Raw genomic sequence first — 18,106 nt, forward strand, 5'->3', positions numbered from 1 at the left:
TTAATCTCTCTCAAGCTTCTATCCCAACCACAGATGGCGCGTCTACATCCAAGCAACATGGCAGCAGGGTGGCACCACCCGCTCTCAGTTTATGGGTCAAGGTGATTGCCCCTTCACTGGTGGCAATCTGGGGGTCATCCTTACTGGATTCAACAGGGCCACCCGTCCCACTTATGTTCAGCACGCTATGCTTCATAGCAGTCCAAACTGAGGAATCCTGTAAGTGCTGGCCTGACACCTATGGCGGGTGCCCTTATAATTCATGCAAAAAACACTTCCTAGATAAGCCTTGCTATGAGAATCAAGCATACACTAAATTAACTATTTAGGACCCATGGGACCCAAAATGGGCTTCTGGTGTGGATGGTAAATTTTACTCATGGGGTTTTGCCAAACACCCCTCAGCCTCTCTCAGAATCTGGAGAACTTACATACAAGAGCTCCCTCAAATTCACATAACCACCCAGGAGCAAGAGAGGGAACTCCAACACCAGCTGGATGCAGGTGCCCATCCTAGGGCTGACCCTTTCTCAGAGAGGGGGCCTTCAGCTTCTCAATGTGTCCAAAGTGAATAACATTTCAGACTGTCTCCTCTGCGCAGGTTTGGATCGTACTCCGTTAACTGTGAGTCCCATTGATTTTCTGCTCAATACCTCGACTAGACCCCAAGGACCCCCTTCTCCAGCCTTTGAGGAAGTACCTCTTTCTCGTAAGTCGTCAGGGAGTTTCCCTGCTGCTACACTTCCTCAGGTTCAGCACCCTGTGACCAGGTCATTTGAATTTCTTCCCCAACCTTTGCTCTGCCTGGGTTCTTTTTTCTGGTGCAATGGTACCTGACAAAAATCTAAGCCTCAACATGCCGTTTGCTTTGTGTGTTCCTTCCACCTTGGTCCCTCAATTAACTGTCCAGTGAGGCTGAATTAAAGTGGCTTGTCACCACCTCCCTTTCCAGGACAAGAAGGGCTGTCTTCCTACCAGTAGTAGCTGGACTCTCCCTGGCCTCCTCCCGCGCTGGACTTGGGGCAGGAGGACTTGGTTTTGCAGTAACCGCTACTCAAAAGCTTGAACAACAACTTCGGGAAGCAGTAGAGGCATCAGCCGCCTCTCTCACCTCCCTACAAAGGCAAATAACATCTCTTGCCCAAGTCTCATTGCAGAACCGTCAAACCCTAGATCTGTTGACAGCAGACAAAGGAGGAGCCTGTCTGTTCCTGAAAGAAGAATGCTGCTATTATATCAATGAAACTGGCTTGGTCCAAGAGAATGTTGACACCCTCCATCGTCTGGGTGAAAGGCTTAAACAGCAACCATCAAATGACTCCTGGCCAGGCTGGCTAAACTCAACCTTCGTTGCGGGGCTGACTCCCATTCTCACTCCTATATTAGTAATAGGGCTTCTACTAATGATTGCTCCCTGCCTCCTCAGGTTCTCTCCAAAGCGCGTGACTGAAATCACCAGAGTGACCTACAACCAGATGCTCCTACACCCCTACAGTCACCTCCCCACCGAATCCACACCCAAGCCACCCCTTCCCTCGGTGCCCCTAAGCAAGCAGGAAGTAGCTAGACAAAATTCGCCGCCCTGTATCAACAAAAAGGCCGGGGTGTTAGGTCGGTGGTGGTGACTTAGAACAAAGCAGCCTACGCGGGAAAGGAACATCAATCAGGCGCCGGCAGAAACGCCTGTCAATCAGCAGGATCTCCTGACTAACACCTGTCAATCAGCAGGACCCCCTGGCCAATCCTGAAGTTCAGCAAGCTCCCCTGACCAACTCCAAGGGGGCAAGGGACGCTAGAAACACCTTTTCCTGTCCCAAGCCCTTCCCTTCCTGCTGTGAGCCCCATAAAATCCCAGTTCGGTTGAGCTCCCACGCGGTTTCTCCTCAGACCCTCTCCTGTCCACTCTGTGGGTCTGACAGAGTTCCGTCCGGGAGTGATATCTCAATAAAGCCTCGCTCAGCGGCCTTTTAAAATCTGCCTCTTTGGTCGCCGCCCACCTCGCCTGATCTTACAATTATTATGAGCTGCTGCTCAGACTCCCCCTCTGGAGTTGGCGACTCATCACTTCCACCCTGGCCACTTGCCACCTGATTTTAATCAAGACCTGGAAAGAAGACCAGCTACAACGGAGCTGGGCAGGGCCTCACCGCGTGCTCCTGATCATCAGGACAGCCATCTCAACGACTAACCAGGGGCGAGCTCATTACCGAGGGTCACTTCCACCCCAAAACGTTAACATGTCTAGGATGGATGGCAATGCCAAAGGGCACAAGGACAAACATGAAAATGAGACCAAAAGGTAGGAAAGAAAAAGGGGGACTAGTGAGAAGGAGGAAGTTCCGTGTTCCCGCCTCAGAATACAGCATTCAGCCTTCACTGGGAGGTAAGATCCAGTCACAGCCATTTTAACTGTAGCCCTTCCCTTTGCCCTCCCAAATTTAAAATTAGCCAGTCGTGTAGATTGTAGCACTGGTTCCTCCTGTCCGAGCAGGGGACAGAGCGGCATTAGGCATAACCACAGGGGACTGCCGCCCAGCTGTGCTGGTCCCCAGATTCTGTAGCACACCCTTCTGCAGAAGTAACCTTGGCCTCACTGAGCGGCTTCTGAGCATGTGTTGGATTCCTGTGGCACCTGGATTTCCAACTTAGGGTACTGCAGAATCAAACCATAACAAAATAACACCACAGGGACCCCCAAAATCAAAACCACAGCCAGGTCAGTGCTAACAAGGACGTGGAGTCCCCAGTCCCCAGAGGCTGAACTGCGAAGGGCAAGGCCTCTCTGGGGAGAGCCTGGTGGCCACTTCTGTAGGACTCTCATTAGGGGCAGCAACCCCTCTTAGGTAGGAATGGAGACGTGTCCACAGAGGATCTGCACTCCACGTTCTCAGCCACTTCATCTGTAATAACCAAGGATTCAAAGGACTTAAATGTGCATCTACTGGTGAATTTAAAACAAAATGTCATGTGATAGCCATAGAGTGGACACTGCATGACAAGAAGGAAGTGGCCTCTGAACCAGGAGGACATGCATGAGCCCACAGCGCCACACGGCAGGGAGGGGAACTCCAAATGCTATAAGCAGTGGATCCCATTAACGTGACACTCACAGAAAACAGGGTGCTGCCGAGATGAAGAGCCAGGTGTGGTTGCCTAGGGCTGGAGGGTACAGGGTGGCAGGCTCCAGAGAGGCAGAGGAAATGGGCTAAGTCCTGATCCGGGTGGTGGCCTTGATACGCATCTGTCCAAAATGTACTGAGTTGCTCAAAAATCCATAAATTTTACTGTACAATTATATCTCAATAAAATTGGGCTAAAAATACAAAAAAAGGAGAATCATTCAACTACAAGAATAAAATAGCATAAAACTGGAAGATGTGGCCCACGTAGTGGCACACCTGTGACCCCAGTGACTCAGGAGGCTAAGGCAGGACAGCCCCGAGTCCCAGGCAGCCTGGGCAACTTGTCTCAAAATAAAATTGAAAAAAGATAAAAGTTGGTGATGGATCTCCTAGCAAGAGTGAGACCTGGGTTCAATCCCCGGGGCCACTGCCCAGCGAACGAAGACACACAAGTGAGGAGCAGAGTCCTGCTCCGTGAGGCGCCTGCACCCCGGTAGCTGGACTCCCAGGAAGAGGACCAGAGGCAGCACTTGAAGCAATAACAGTGAGAATTTTCCAGATCCATGAAAACATCATAATGAAACTCTAGGAACCCAAAGAAAACCTTAAAGTAGCCAAGGACAGATTATATTCCAAAGAGGGACTGTTAGCTGATGTCCAGGAACCACGGCACAGAACCTGAGCTGTGCCCGGGAATCGGCCGCCAATCTCCCAGCCTCTCCTTGAGAGGCGGTCCTGAAGAACTGAGGTGGCAAAGCCGATCTCAGGACACATTTAGACTCTAAGGGTCATATTCAGGCAAGAAGAAAATGACCTGGTAAGGAAGGAGAGCAGAGATGGTGGCGACTTCTGGGACATCCCACAAAGCCGATGTTTGAGGGATGCGAGAGCTGTGCACATTTCATGTGCATACTGGACGAGTCAGCGTAGACTTTTTTTTGCTTTTTATAATGTGCCACTGATTTAAAATCATGTATGTGGCTAATGACTTCCCCGTGGCCTGGCTCTGATTTAGACCACGTACATTTCAGATCAGCACTCGGGTGTCTGACGTTAGGTCTGCCTGTGCACGCGGTTCCCACTGTGCACTTCTCTGTCTCTCCTTCATTTGGACTGACATTTTATTTTTGAGAGTCGGTTGTGTGCAGAGCATCAGTGTGGTGGTTTAGAGAGGAAGGGCACCAGTGAGTGGATCGCGAGGGCTCTGACCTTAGGAGTGGACTGATCTAGTTATCAGTGAATTAACCCAGGAATTCCTAGCTGATAACTGCCAGGAGGTAGTAGGAACCACAGGAGAAGGACCCCGCTGGAGGAAGTGGGTTCTTGGGGCTGTCTCCTTGGGAACTGTATCTTGACCCTGGTCCTCCCTCTCGCTGCTTCGGGGCTGCCATGAGCTGACCAGCCTTCCTCCACCATGGCCTAGCTGCAGGCCCAAAGTAATGGCACCAGCTGACCGTGGACCGAGCCCTCCAAAACCACTCGCCAAAATAAATCTCTTCTTTCGTCACACATTTTGTTACAGCGACAAAAGTCTGACGTGCACCATCAGTTTGAGATCTTGAACTCTTTCACTTCTTCTAGCACTATCCAGAAACCCCAGTGTGAGTGCTGGACGAGTAATTCTACTCTGAATGACACCTTTCCTTTGCTCCAGGTTATTTTAACTTCATTTCCCACGTTTGAATCAGGCACAGTTATTGTGAGACAAACCTGGGAAGGGAGGTCGGTTGACGCAGGCCTTGATGCTGGCGACCTGCAGTCACTAGTGTGCGGTCCAGGGGCGCTGACCTGGAGACCGAGCTCCAACACACTTCATGTCCACACCACCACACGGATGATCTGAGAACAACCGAGTTCTAAAACAGTATCAATCCAAATGGAGGCGAGACAGGAGAGAAGTGTTGAACGGGTGGGAACGGAATGCCTAGGGCAGATTAATTTCAGTCGCCAACTGAGAGGAACTGTCCGTGGTCTGCATCAGAGCCAGGCCACGGGAAAACCATTAGCCACATATATCATTTTTAAATTTTATAGTGGCCACTTACAAAAAGTGAAAAGTCAGGTGGAATTAATTTTGAGATAATACGTTTATTTAACTCCATCTTTTCAACTATCGATTCAACATATGCTTCATATTCATTGTTGAAATATTTTGCATTTTTTTCCTGCTTAGTCTTCCATGTCTAGTGTGAGCCTCAAGTGTACAGCACACCTTAATTTGGACCAGCCACATCTCGGGTGTTCCGTAGACAAGTGTGGCTGGTCCACCGTGGGGACAACGCAAGTCTAAGTATCCCAAAGTGGCTAATGGACCATATTTAAATAAACACACATGCACATACACTTTTTTATTTTTAAATTTGTTTTAATTAGTCATACATGACAGCAGAATGCATTTATGCACTTTGATAGATCATGCATAGATGGGGTATAATTTCTCATTTTTCTGAGAGTACATGTTGTAGAATCATATTGGTCATGCAGTCACATATATACATACAGTAATAATGTCTGTTTCATTCCACCATCTTTCCTATCCCCACATCCCCTCTCCCTTCCCCTCCCTTCACTTCCTTCTACCTAATCTAAGATAAAGCTATTCTTCTGTAGTTCCTCCTCCCGCCACCTACTGTGAATTAGCATCCCATATTAGAGAAAACATTTGTCCTTTGGTTTTTCGGGATTGGCTTATTTCGCTTAGCATGATATTCTTCAACTCCATTTACTGGCAAATACCATAATTTCACTCTTCTTTAAAGCTGAGTAATATTCCATTGAATATATATACCACATTTTCTTTATCCATTCATCTATTAAAGGACACCTAGGTTGGTTTCATAGTCTAGCTATTGTGAATCGAGCTGCTATATATAGTGATGTGTCTGTGTCCCTGTAATATGCTGATTTTAAGTCTTTTGGGTATAAACCGAGGAGTGGAATAGCTGGGTCAAATGGTGGTTCTATTCCCAATATTCTGAGGAATCTCCATACTGCTTTCCATAGTGGTTGCACCAATATGCAGTCCTACCAGCAATGTATGCGTGTGCCTTTTTCCCCACATCCTCACCAACATTTACTGTTGCCTGTATTCTTGATGATTGCCATTCTGACAGGAGTGAGATGAAATCCTAGAGTAGTTTTGATTTGCATTTCTCTAATTGCTAGAGATGTTGAACACTTTTTCATATGTTTGCTGATTGGTTATATTTCTTCTGTGAAGTATCCGTTCAGTTCCTTAGCCCAATTATTGATTGGATTTTTTGGGGGGGTGTAAGTTTTTGAGTTCTTTACATATTCTGGAGATTAATACTTTATCAGAGGTGCATGTGATAAAAATTTCCTCTCATCTGTAGGCTCTCTCCTCATGTTATTGTTTCCTTTGCTGAGAAGAAACTTTTTAATTTGAATCCATCCCATTTATTGATTCTTGATTTTAATTCTTGAGCTTTAGAAGTCTTGTTAAGGAAGTCAGATCCCAGGCTGACATAGTGAAGATTTGGGCCTACTTTTTCTTCTATTAGGCACAGGGTCTCTATTCTAGTGCTTAAGTTTTGATCCACTATGAGTTGACTTTTGTTCAGGGTGAGAGAGAGAGGGTTAATTTCATTTTGCCACATATGGATTTCCAGTTTTGCCAGCACCATTTGTTGAGGAGGCTGTCTTTTCTCTAGTGAATGTTTTTGGCACCTTGGTCTAGTGTGACATAACCATATTTATGTGGGTTTGTCTCTGTGTCCTCTATTCTGTACTATAGGTCTACAAGTCTATTTTGGCACCAATACCATGCCATTTTTGTTACTATAGCTCTATAGTATAGGTTAAGTTCTGGTATTGTGATGCCTCCTGCTTCACTTTTCTTACTAAAGATTGCTTTAGGTATTCTGGGTCTCTTATTTTTCCAAACAAATTTCATTATTGCTTTTTCTTTTTTTATGTATCTTTTTTTTTTTTTATGTTGTGCTGAGGATCGAACCCAGTGCTTCACACATGCTAGGCAAGTGCTCTACCACTGAGCAACAGTCTCAGCCCCTTATGATTGCTTTTTCTTTTTCTTTCTTTTTAATATTTATTTTTTAGTTGTAGTTGGACACAGCACCTTTATTTTATTTATTTTTATGTGGTGCTGAGGATCGAACCCAGAGCCTTGCACATGCTAGGCGAGCGCTCTACCTCTAAGCCACAACCCAGCCCTGCTTTTTCTATTTCTATGAAGAATTTCATTGGGACTTTAATAGGAATTTATTAAATCTGTATAACACTTTTGGTAGTATGGCCATTTTGACAATATTAATTCTGCCTATCCAGGAGCATGGGAGATCTTTCCATTTTCTGAGATGTTCTTCCATTTCTTTCTTTCTTTCTTTTTTTGAGGCTACTATGTGTGAGGTACTTTTCCTAATTTCTTTTTCAGTGGATTCATCGCTGATGTATAGGAATGCATTTGATTTATGGGTGTTCATTTTATAACCTGCCACATTGCTGAATTCATTTATTAGTTCTAGAAGTTTTCTGGTGGAGTTTTTTGGGTCTTCTAAATATAGAATCATGTTATCAACTAATAGTGATAGTTTGAGTTCTTCTTTACCTATTTATATCCCTTTAATTTCTTTATTTTGTTTAATTGTTCTGGCTAGAGTTTCAAGGATGATGTTGAATAGAAGTGGTGAAAGAGGGCATCCCTGTCTTGTTCTGTTTCTTAGAGGGAATGCTTTCAATTTTTATCCATTTAGAATGATGCTGGCCTTGGGTTTAGAATAGATAGCTTTTACAATGTTGAGCTATGTTCCCACTATTCTTAGTTTTTTAGTGTTTTGAACATAAAAGTGTGTTTTATTTTGTCAGATGTTTTTTCTGCATCTATTAAAATGATCATATTATTTTTGTTTTTAAGTCTATTGGTGTGATGAATTACTTTTATTGATTTCCGTATGTTGAACTAGCCTTGCATTCCTAGGATGAACCCCTTTGATGGTGGTGCATTATCTTTTTAATATGTTCTTGTATGTGATTTGTCAGAATTTTATTGCGCACACATACACTTTTTTAAAAAAATTAGCTGTCAATGGATTTTTTTTATTTTAAAAATATATTTATTTTTTAGTTTTAGGTGGACACAATATTTTTATTTTTTATTTGTATGTGGTGCTGAGGATTGAACCCAGTGCCTCATGCGTGCTAGGCGAGTGCTCTACCACTGAGCCCCAGCCCCAGCCCTGGATCTTTATTTTATTTATATGCTGTGCTGAGAATCGAACCCTGTGCCTCACATATGCCAGGCGAGTGCTCTGCCACTGATCCATGACCCCAGCACACAAACACTTTTTAAGAATAAAGAGAAGAGATATCCAAATCAAAAACCAAGGTTGGAAGTAAAACCATAGAGAAAGACATACCATAGTAAAAATAAACCCCCAAAGCTGATACAGCCTTATTAATATCTAAAAATCAGACTTTGGATCATAAACCAAAAGTTATTACTTTATAATAATAAGATGTTCAACCTACCAGGAAGATACAATGAGTCTAAAGTTCTACCTAATCCGATAACATTGTCTCCAAATATCTAACATACAATGTAGAATTATGGAGTAATAAAGAAGCGACAATCATCGTGGGAGATTCTGGCTCTGTCACAGGCAGAATGAGCCTATAAAAAACCTTGGTGAGTTTATATAAGATCTAGACAACCTCAGAGGGCACCACCTGACTTGGATGGCCCACAAACATTGAAAGAGGCAGGATGGGTCCTAGAGCAAGTCTCCCAGGTCCCAGAGAGCTGAAACCACCCAGGCACAGGAGCACCCAGGGGACCAGCCCCAGGCACAGGAGCACCCAGGGACCAGCCCCAGGCACAGGAGCACCCAGGGGACCAGCCCCAGGCACAGGAGCACCCAGGGACCAGTCCCAGGCACAGGAGCACCCAGGGGACCAGCCCCAGGCACAGGAGCACCCAGGGGACCAGTCCCAGGCACAGGAGCACCCAGGGACCAGTCCCAGGCACAGGAGCACACAGGGGACCAGCCTGATGGCAGCCCGAGCCCAAACTCTGAACAGGAAGCAATACTCCTGTCAAAGACCCCTTGGGTGGAAGAGAAGTCACCGTAGAAGTCACAATATGTTTTGAACTGAATATAAACACTAACATTATAGAATCAAAACAGAGCCAACATGTATATGAGATAAAAAGCAAAACAGAAAGTCAATGAATTAGAAAAGAATAGCAAATTATCCAGGGGGTATAATAAAGAAACTGGCAATGAAACAGAACTAAATGCAGAGAAGATCCATTGAGACAGAAGCTGATTTTCTGGGGAAAAGAAGAATAACACGGGAGACCCCCAGCAGGACTGGCCAAGGAAAAGGCAGGCACTGTGGCCGGGGTGCCTCTCAGCCCCCCGTGAGTCACTCCATCACTGGAGCTGCTGAGAAGGAAGCATCCATGCAACACGGAGGGCCAGGGTGCCCACCACTGGAGCCCCCACAGAGCCGGTGGGGACATGGGGTGCAGAGTGGGGGTTCGCTGGAACTCGCAGAGCATTCACCAGCCACATGACACACAAGCCCAGGCCCAGGTGAAGTGAAAACCTGCTTTTTTTTTAAACTTTGGTTTTGGTTGTAGATAGACACAATACCTTTATTTTATCCATTTACTTTTTTGTGGTGCTGTGGATTGAACCCAGTGTCTCACGGATGGTAGACAAGCGCTCTGCCACTGAGCCCCAGCCCCAGCCCCAGCCTAGGTTTAATGTGGGCTTGTTCATACAAATACATATGCTCACAGCCGCTTTTACTCTCAAGATGTTGTTGAGTTGTCGATGGATAGCATTTCTTTTTTCATTTGTTTATGTTTATGCGGTGCTAAGGATCGAACCCAGGGCCGCACCCATGCCAGGCAAGCGCTCTGCGCGGAGCCCAGCCCCAGCCCCAGCCCAGTGCAGCTTTATCCTCATCCCTTCAAACGGGAAACAACCTCAGTGTCTTAGGAGTTAAGCTGTGGTGGCTTCATAGCATGGAAAACTGTTTGGATGCAAAAAGGAACAGACTGAGAAGAGGCCCAGGAGGCGGAATTTCAGAGGCCAGGGACCCCAGGCTCACGGCAGGTTCCACACCTGGCCCCTCGCAGAGGGCAAGGGGGGTCCAGGAGGCGGGCAGGGGAGACAGGCCTTCCCCATCCTTCTCTGGGCCGTGGGTACATGCCTCATACTTGTCCAAAGGCTCAGAACTCTATATTAAAAAGAATTATCGAAAATTATACTGCAATAAAATTAAAGGGGAGAAAAGGGCCTGTGTATTTGAAAGACGAGGCATGTTCTCTGGAAAAAAGGCAAGTTTCAAATAATATGCATAGAATGATCCAGTTTATATACTGAAAGTTAAATGCAGAGTATATTTCATTAATCTAGGGGATGTATGACTTGCTGTTATCCTTCTGAGAAATGAAATAAGGTTTTCATCTGCTACTTATATCCTGACTGTTAGTATCACTACAATCATTAAGAAGGATGCTTATATGTAAATACACTTCCTCAAGACCTAAATATCTTTTTTCTGGGGGGGGGGGTACTGGGGATTGAACTCAGGGGCACTTGGCCACTGAGCCACATCCTCAGCCCCATTTTGAATTTTCTTTAGAGACAGGGTCTCACTGAGTTGCTTAGCGCCTCGCTTTTTGCTGAGGCTGGCTTTGAACTCATGATCCTCCTGTCCCAGCCTCACGAGCCACTGGGATTATAAGTGTGTGCCACCGTGCCGGCCGAGACCTAGATATCTTTTTATCCAGTAGTCTAGATACACAGCACACCCAGGGCTCACCTGAAGGCAGGGCCCTGCTCCTCACCTCCACCCACGAAGGCCCACCCCTGCTGGCAGCCACGCCCCTCACCTGGAAAAGTGTGGTCTTCATGTACATGGTGCCATAGCCTTCTCGGTGGCTGAGGTAAAACATGCCCGTGAAACTGGAGCCGTCAGGCCACATGTAGGTGCCCAAGCCGTGGCAGTGATCCCGGTAAAACTGCCCGCGGTAGGACTGTCAAGTGGAGAGGTCAGTAGGCCTGGTGCCTGGGGACCACCACCCCAAACACCACCTCTGTGCTGTGAGTGGGGCTGCGGGCTGCACTAGCCACCGCCCCCCTTGAAGTCCAGGTGGCCAACGTGAACCTCAGAGTGGTCACCCCAAGCACCAGGGGAGCCTGGCAGTGAGGCCCCTGGTGACCGTGCCCCTCTCCTGCCTTCGACTCGGGTGGGGAGTTTGGAGGTTTCAGAGCTGGCTAGAGATGGGGCATCAGGAAGGGTGGACTCTCTGTCCTGGGGTACTGACAGCTCAGGACCCCCGCCCCAACCCACAGGGCCCCCTATAAGGTCACAGGTGGATGGGGGGGAGGTGGGACTTCTTAGGACTTGGACTGGGGGCTGGGCCTGGGGGCTCCCCCCCAGCTCAGGAACCCCAGTGGGTGGGCTCAGTGCCACTCCTGACGCACACCCAGCCCGGGCATTCCAGCAGGTGGACCTGACTTTTCTGTCAGAAGGGCTGGGCCTGAGCTCTCAGGCAGCCGGACGCGGTGCCCCACAGGAGGCCATGATGATACCCTTTCTGCAGGCCCCAGCCCCCATGTGACCCTGGCCCCACGCGAGGACTCCTCACCCCAGCTTCGGCCTGGACTGGTTTGGTCACCTAACCTGACTCTAAGGCACACCTGCATTCAGCGAGGGACTTCTTTTAGGAACATGTGCAGCCACCTTTAGAGACTGGCCAGGCAGTAGAAGGCCAGTCTTGGCCCCCCATATGAAGAAGGAAGATCGAGGGCCTGCCTGATTGGATGATGAGCTCCTGGATCCAGCCCAGCCTGAGGCTACTTTACCCTTGAACTTTTGTAACAAGAACCAAGAAAGACCTTTTTTAATTCCACTGGATTAAATTTGGGTTTCATTAGTGACAGAGTTTGGCCCATGAAGGACATTCGGTGAGTAGGGAGGCAGTCAGGATGGAGTCTCCATTCTGCCAATGCTCCCTTGATTTGTAGGACATTGGAGCAGATTATCTGAGTCCAACCTTTCACCAACAAAAACCAAGTGCAAATCATTTAAAAAAAATTGTCAGGGGAACTCTCAGCTCTTGGGCCTCACACTTCCATACCCGAGAGACAGCTGCGTCCTCCTCAGAACACGGGTCATCTCTCGGCCCCTCCTTGGTCCTCAGAATGGACCAGGCTACACACGTGTCTCAAAAGACAGTCAATGTGCTCAGGCCCTCAAGGGGTGCTCTTGTCCTCTCCTCTGGTTTAAGAGCTGCTGCAGCTGGACGCATCTGTGCCCTGCACCCAATGGCCCAGGCCCCAGGGTAGAAAAGCTGGCCCCCACCTAAATACACCGGCCATGTTCTTCCATCCCTGGGGGAAACCTGGGCTGGAAGGATCGAACCGGGGACTGTGGACAAGGAACCAGGCCTTGCAGCCACCGTGTGAGTAAAACAAGTCGAGGCCTGAGGACGGCTGTGCCGGGGCTCAGCACCCACCAGGGCCCTGAGGAGGCTGGGGTCTCCCTGAGCTGGGGGCACACTCCAGGTGGACAGGCACCGGTCTCAGGTGCTCCATGCACAGTCCCGCTCTGCGGTCTTGGAGGACTCCTGGCCCTACACCTGGCCATTCTTCAGACTCTGTTGGGAGATGGCTGATCTTTTCCCCGTTGCTGCTCTCCTCTGGACAAGTGTGTCCCTCCCATGGCTTGACCACCCTCCATGTGACACCCATACTCTGAACCGCCCTTGTTGAAAAGAACAGGTGGCCACAACTGTGTCTGCTGTGGTCCCATGCAAGACCGCACGTGCCAGGAGGAGCATTCACCAGACTGAAGCTAGCCAGCAGGATCCCAGGACTTTGGAACTGGGCTGAGAGGGTCCTATTTCACCTACTGTTTCTTTAGCTGGGGAGCCAGGGCAAACGTTAAAGGCTGGCCCACGTGTCCCCAGCCTTGGGCCAAAAAGTCAGAGAAACCAGGTATCCAGAGACAGACTCACACAAGGAACAGATGGGTGGAGCTGTGAATCAGTGATCCCCCATGAGGCCTCACCAGCCAGCACCTTCCCAGAGGGCTCCAGCACTCGGGACCACCCTGCACCCTTTCACAACCCACCCAACACACACAGCCCTGCATCACCTCCTGATGAGGTCTCAGCTGAATTGCACCATGGCTAGGCACCGCCAGGGCAGAATCCTCCACCTGGACATCTTCAAGACCCTCCATCCCACAGGGGAGATGGTCTGAGCCCCCAGAACTCAGCACATGCCCCAGAATTGCTGCCCACTTAGCTACTGTTCCCAGCCAGGGACACCAGGAGACACAAATGGTTCTGGGCTCCTGGTCTCAGCCCTTGAAGTCCTGGGCATGGCCTAGCTCAGAGTGCAAGAATGTGCCTCATTCTGTCTCTAAGAATGTGCTCCCCATCTGTTTCATCTTGAATACAGGTGATTTCACCAGTATAAGCCTACAAATTGCTGCAGTAATTCACAATTCTAAAACATCTGCCCAGAATAAGAATTTGTCTTCTTAAATCAGTTTCCCAAACTTCTTCCCACGCACCCCAGGAAACCATGTACTGTGGGGAGTCTGGAGGGACTTTCCTCTGGGCATCCTCACTAGGAAGGTGTCAGCCGAAATCCTTCCTGAGGAGGTGTCCAAAGACGCCCACCACCTGGTTCTTGGGAGAGAGGCCCAGCCCCTACCCCCTGTGGGAGGTGGTGTGAGCACAGCTCAGGCACTTACTTCACCCGTGGGCCAAGAGAATTCACCATATCCAAGCTTCATGTGGAGCCCAAACTCCCCTCGGTAGACACAGCCATCCTGCCACTCCTGCACCCCTTGGACAAGCTGGATGTAGGTCCCCTTCAGGCTCTGCTCCTTCAGGGGGCCCTCAGACTCCTCACCTTCGTCTCTGGGGGGCACTGTCCCATCCCTAGGAAGAGAGCAAAGGGAGGCAGTCACAACAGGCTGAAACACCTGCACAGCGCCTGCCGGGACGGGCGACCACAACAGCAGGTACTCCACCTCCAGATGCACCACTGAGGGCAGAGCGTCTGCATGCGGACTCTGAGGTGCACAGGGGTGTGCACAAGGTGCATTTTATTCTTTCCTGCTCTTCTATCTAAAGGTACACATCATGATTTAGACATGGATACCCAACACACACACACCCCTCTGCCGCCCTCCAACTCCCTGGGGAATGCTGTAAGCTGGTATCTGGGCTACAGACCTGTCCCAATGTCTGGCTTATACCTCTGGGCCTGGGAACCTTCAGGTCCTGACCCCTCCACCAGCCAGCCCTGGAATGCCAATTATGGCCCACAGAGGCCAAGAATATTATCTGCCGACAAGAGATCCTGCTGCTGAGAACACGAGTTCTACATTTGGTATATGGTTAACTATGGAGGACAGACACCCAAGACAGCAAGGATAGTGTCTGGGGCATGGATGGGGTTTGTCTTCTCTCTTGCTTACCTGCTATTTCAGGTTGAGTTGAGTTGTGTCCACCCTCAAAATTTTAATGTTGGAGTCCCAAACCCAGCACCTCAGATGTGACCTTATTTGGAGATACGGTCTTCACAGAGTTAATCCTTTAAAGTGAGGTCATCAGATGAGCCCTACTCCATGAGAGGGGGAAGCCTGGACATGGTGAAGGTGACGGGACTGGGTGGAGGGAGGAGATGATCATGTACCAGCCATGATAGAGAAGGAGCCAAGCCTACTGGCTCCTTGACCTTGGCCTCCCCCTCCAGAGCTGGTCTGTGTGGTGCTTGTTACAGCAGCCCTGGCAAACTCATACACCTGTTTTTTCTCATTCTTCTACACGGGATAGGTACTGTTGTTTAATAAAAGCTAACCATAATGGGGAAAGATGATCTATGGTAGGAATAGGAGAAACAGAAATTTCACTGTATTTTTTCCTGAGAAAAATGGAGATAATTTTGAGGCCGATCAAGACAATCGTAACACAAGCAGTCAGCTGTAAAACCCACCAGAGGGTCATTGGAAATGGTCACCTGTGTCTGGCACCTCCCACTGGTTGGCCTATATGGGCTCCTCACCCTTCCTGATTGTCTCCTCCTCTGTAAGATGGAAACTCTGTTAGTCCTGCTGAGGAGGCTATAACAAACCACCACAGACTGGGGACAGACCAGGTCAGGTCTTAAACAATGACAGTTATTTCTCACAGGTTTAAAGTGTGGAAGTCTGAGGTCATGAAGCGAGTGGACTTGGTTCCTGGTGAGCGCTCTCTTCCTGGCTTACAGATGTCACCTTCTCAAAGTGACTTCATGGCAGAGAGAGGGTGAGCAGCGAGTGCTCTGTTTTCCTCACAGATCCCATCATAGGCCCCACCCTCCTGTCCTCACCTCAACCCACTCATCTCCCAAGGCCCGCCCCTGAATACCATCACACTGGGGTTGGAGCTTCAACTTGAGGATGCTGGGGTCCAGAGGCCTTGGATCCACACAAAGACAGGCATGATAGGGTCAGTTGCAGGTGGATTTCATGAGATGCTACAGATAAGGCTCTGGGGCAGTCCTTGACCCAAAGTAGCCCTGACTGTTAACAACACAGCAGTCAGGGAGCTGTGTCAACTTGGGGAAGAGTTCCTTCCATGGACTAGGAAGTGAAATGGACCAGCAGGCAGTGTTGCAGGCTAAAAGGGAGCAGCGAGTTGGGGCATAGGATTCCAGTCACCCATAACATATGACATTTCCCTCAGTGCTTGTTAATACAATTTTGAGGCTTTTCTCTCTTTACAGAGACCAGTTTTTGTAAAATATTTAGTGATTTTTAAGTCTGGCCCCAACTGTGAAACCTGGCTAATTCTGGCCCCTGGGTCATGGTCTGACCTCCCTGCCCGGGGTCCCCTGCACCTTTCGGTGAAGAAGGCGTAACTGTCCAGTCCCTTGGCAGCAGGGGACTGGCCGCCCTGCTCCTCCAGCGCGCCTCTGGAGCTGTAAGCCTTTGAGGCTGCGTAGTCCAGGGGGACCTAGAAGCCACCACCTTCCGTGTCTGTTCTCCGAACCTGGAAGCAGACCCAGGGACCACAATCCGCCCTCAGGATGCTGCGGATACCGGGGGCGCCCACAGCGCCCACAGCCCCCGCCCGGGTCGAGCCATCACGCTCCTCCCGGAGCCGCGCCTCGCTGGCCGATCAGTGGTCCCTGCAGCTGGCCCTCAAAGGTCGGAGCCACCGGGAAAAGTCTGCCCGCGCCCAGGGACGCCACCGTCCCTTCCAACACCAGCCCCGCGCCCCCGCCCTGGCCCTTGGAGCCGCACCCGAGCTCGCAGAACTAGCACCAGCGGCACCGCGGCCACCAGCAGCACGCCCACGCAGTGGAGTCCAGGCTAGCGGAAAGCGTCGGGTTCCCCTGGAGACGGCCCCGCCCCGTGCCACGCCACTCTCCACCTCCACCAATCCCCGCAAGGTGCTGCGCTCCCTCCTCTCCAGGTCCGCCCTCCAGCCCCGCCCACCAATCCCCGCTGGGGGCGGCACCGTCCGTCCCGCCTCTACCGTTAGTGCGGTAGCTGCACCAGCCTGCTGGCTTTCAAGTGTCCCCAGGAACACCGCGGTTCAGAGTCTGGGCCAAGTACTGCCAATACCTGCGAGGGGGAGAACGCGGAAGGGAGACCGGGGAAGCAGAGAACCAAGGTACTCTAGGACTCGACCTAGGCTTGATCAAGCCCCGCCTGATTGCAAAGCGGGACTTTGGGGAATAGGTGTGCAGAGGGCACAGCGGGAGCTGCAACCTGGTGCAGGGCAAGGCCTGGGGAAGATCTTAGGGACCCGGGACTCTGGAGCAGGGCTTCAGAGGGTGCGCAGGAGTGTATGTCCACAGGCGCGTTACAGGAGCTGGATTGGGTCGTGGAGAGGCGCCGGCGGTGGGAAGGCGTCCTGCAACAAGGAGCGGCCCTCTGAGGCAAGGATGGGGTGGTTGCCAGAACCAGAGGGAAGAGCACGAGAAGCCCACGCCCCCAGGCCTCCCCAAAGGCAAGCTTTCTGGGCAAAAAAGCAGCGGAGCCAGGACTCTGCCATCTTAGGGTCCCTTCCTGCATGCTCTAGTTTCTCCCAGTTCCTGTCTATTCCCTGGACCTCTTTAGCCCTTCGGTACCCACCTTGGTTCCTGGGTCCTCTACTTTTGACCGTTCAACCCCTGGCATCTCCCGGTGCCCCCCTCCCTCCAGCTGCATCGTGGGAGCTGAGCAGAGGCAAACTGAGTTGTTTAAGATCCATTTGTTATTGAGAGCCGTAAAACAGTCAAGGACAGGGGATAGCTCAGTGATAGTGTGCTTGCCAAGCTTGCTCAAGGCTCTGGGTCCAAATCCCAGCACAGAAAGGAAGGAAGGAAAACAGTCAACTAAAACTTCAAATCACCCTACAAATCTGTGAAGCCAAACCATCTGTTGTGGATTGAATAGTGTCCCCCAAAAGATAAGGTGAAATCCTACCCCCTCCATTCCTGGGAATGCAGCCTTTTCTTGGAGGTAGTTTTTGCAGACATGATCAAATAAGGATGAGGCTATTTAGGTGGGTCTTAAACCAATGTCCAGTGTCCCTATGAGATGCAGAGACACAGACACAATGGGAGGACATTTCTGTTGTGAGACAACCATCTGGTGTGGCCACAGCAGCTCTAGGAATTGAATACACTATTCAATAGGAGGAAAAAAGTGTGGAGGGAAAAAAAACACTTCGTGGCAAACTTTCTAGCCTGACAATTTGATCAGATTAGAAAGAATTTGACAATTTGGTCAGATTAGAAAGGATTCTGAAAACTACAATGTGGCAAAAAAAGAAAAGGTGTTCTGGAAACTTCTACACAATGAGGATAATTCAAAATGAAATGCTGAGATTTTGCTTATATTCATAAAGTATATGCACCAGTGCCTTTTAAAACTAGGCATATCAAGATTGAAGAGCTCTATTTCCACAAATTGATACAAATATCACTACAAATATGTTC

At 49.5% G+C, this 18,106-nt stretch overlaps 1 protein-coding gene across 11 annotated transcripts in view; it reads right to left on the reverse strand.

The window, feature by feature from the left end:
* ANKMY1 (ankyrin repeat and MYND domain containing 1) overlaps positions 1-18,106 on the reverse strand; it is a 67,322-nt gene that overhangs the window by 42,370 nt on the left and 6,846 nt on the right. For 5 of the 11 annotated variants that reach the window (XM_081260461.1, XM_081260453.1, XM_081260451.1 and 2 more), the window contains exons 1-4: positions 16,016-16,152; positions 14,163-15,220; positions 13,881-14,070; positions 11,005-11,148 (exon numbers count right to left, since the gene is read on the reverse strand). In XM_081260461.1, the coding sequence (XP_081116587.1) occupies positions 11,005-11,148; positions 13,881-14,070; positions 14,163-14,236 (408 nt within the window). In that variant the 5' untranslated portion in view covers positions 14,237-15,220; positions 16,016-16,152. Of the gene's footprint in view, positions 1-11,004; positions 11,149-13,880; positions 14,071-14,162; positions 15,455-16,015; positions 16,153-18,106 lie in introns of those variants that run through there. The other 6 variants (XM_081260458.1, XM_081260459.1, XM_081260454.1 and 3 more) reach the window with 5 other exon arrangements.

The sequence above is a fragment of the Spermophilus citellus genome, assembly GCF_964194105.1.
Source record: "Spermophilus citellus genome assembly, chromosome: 11".
Lineage (NCBI taxonomy): Eukaryota > Metazoa > Chordata > Mammalia > Rodentia > Sciuridae > Spermophilus > Spermophilus citellus.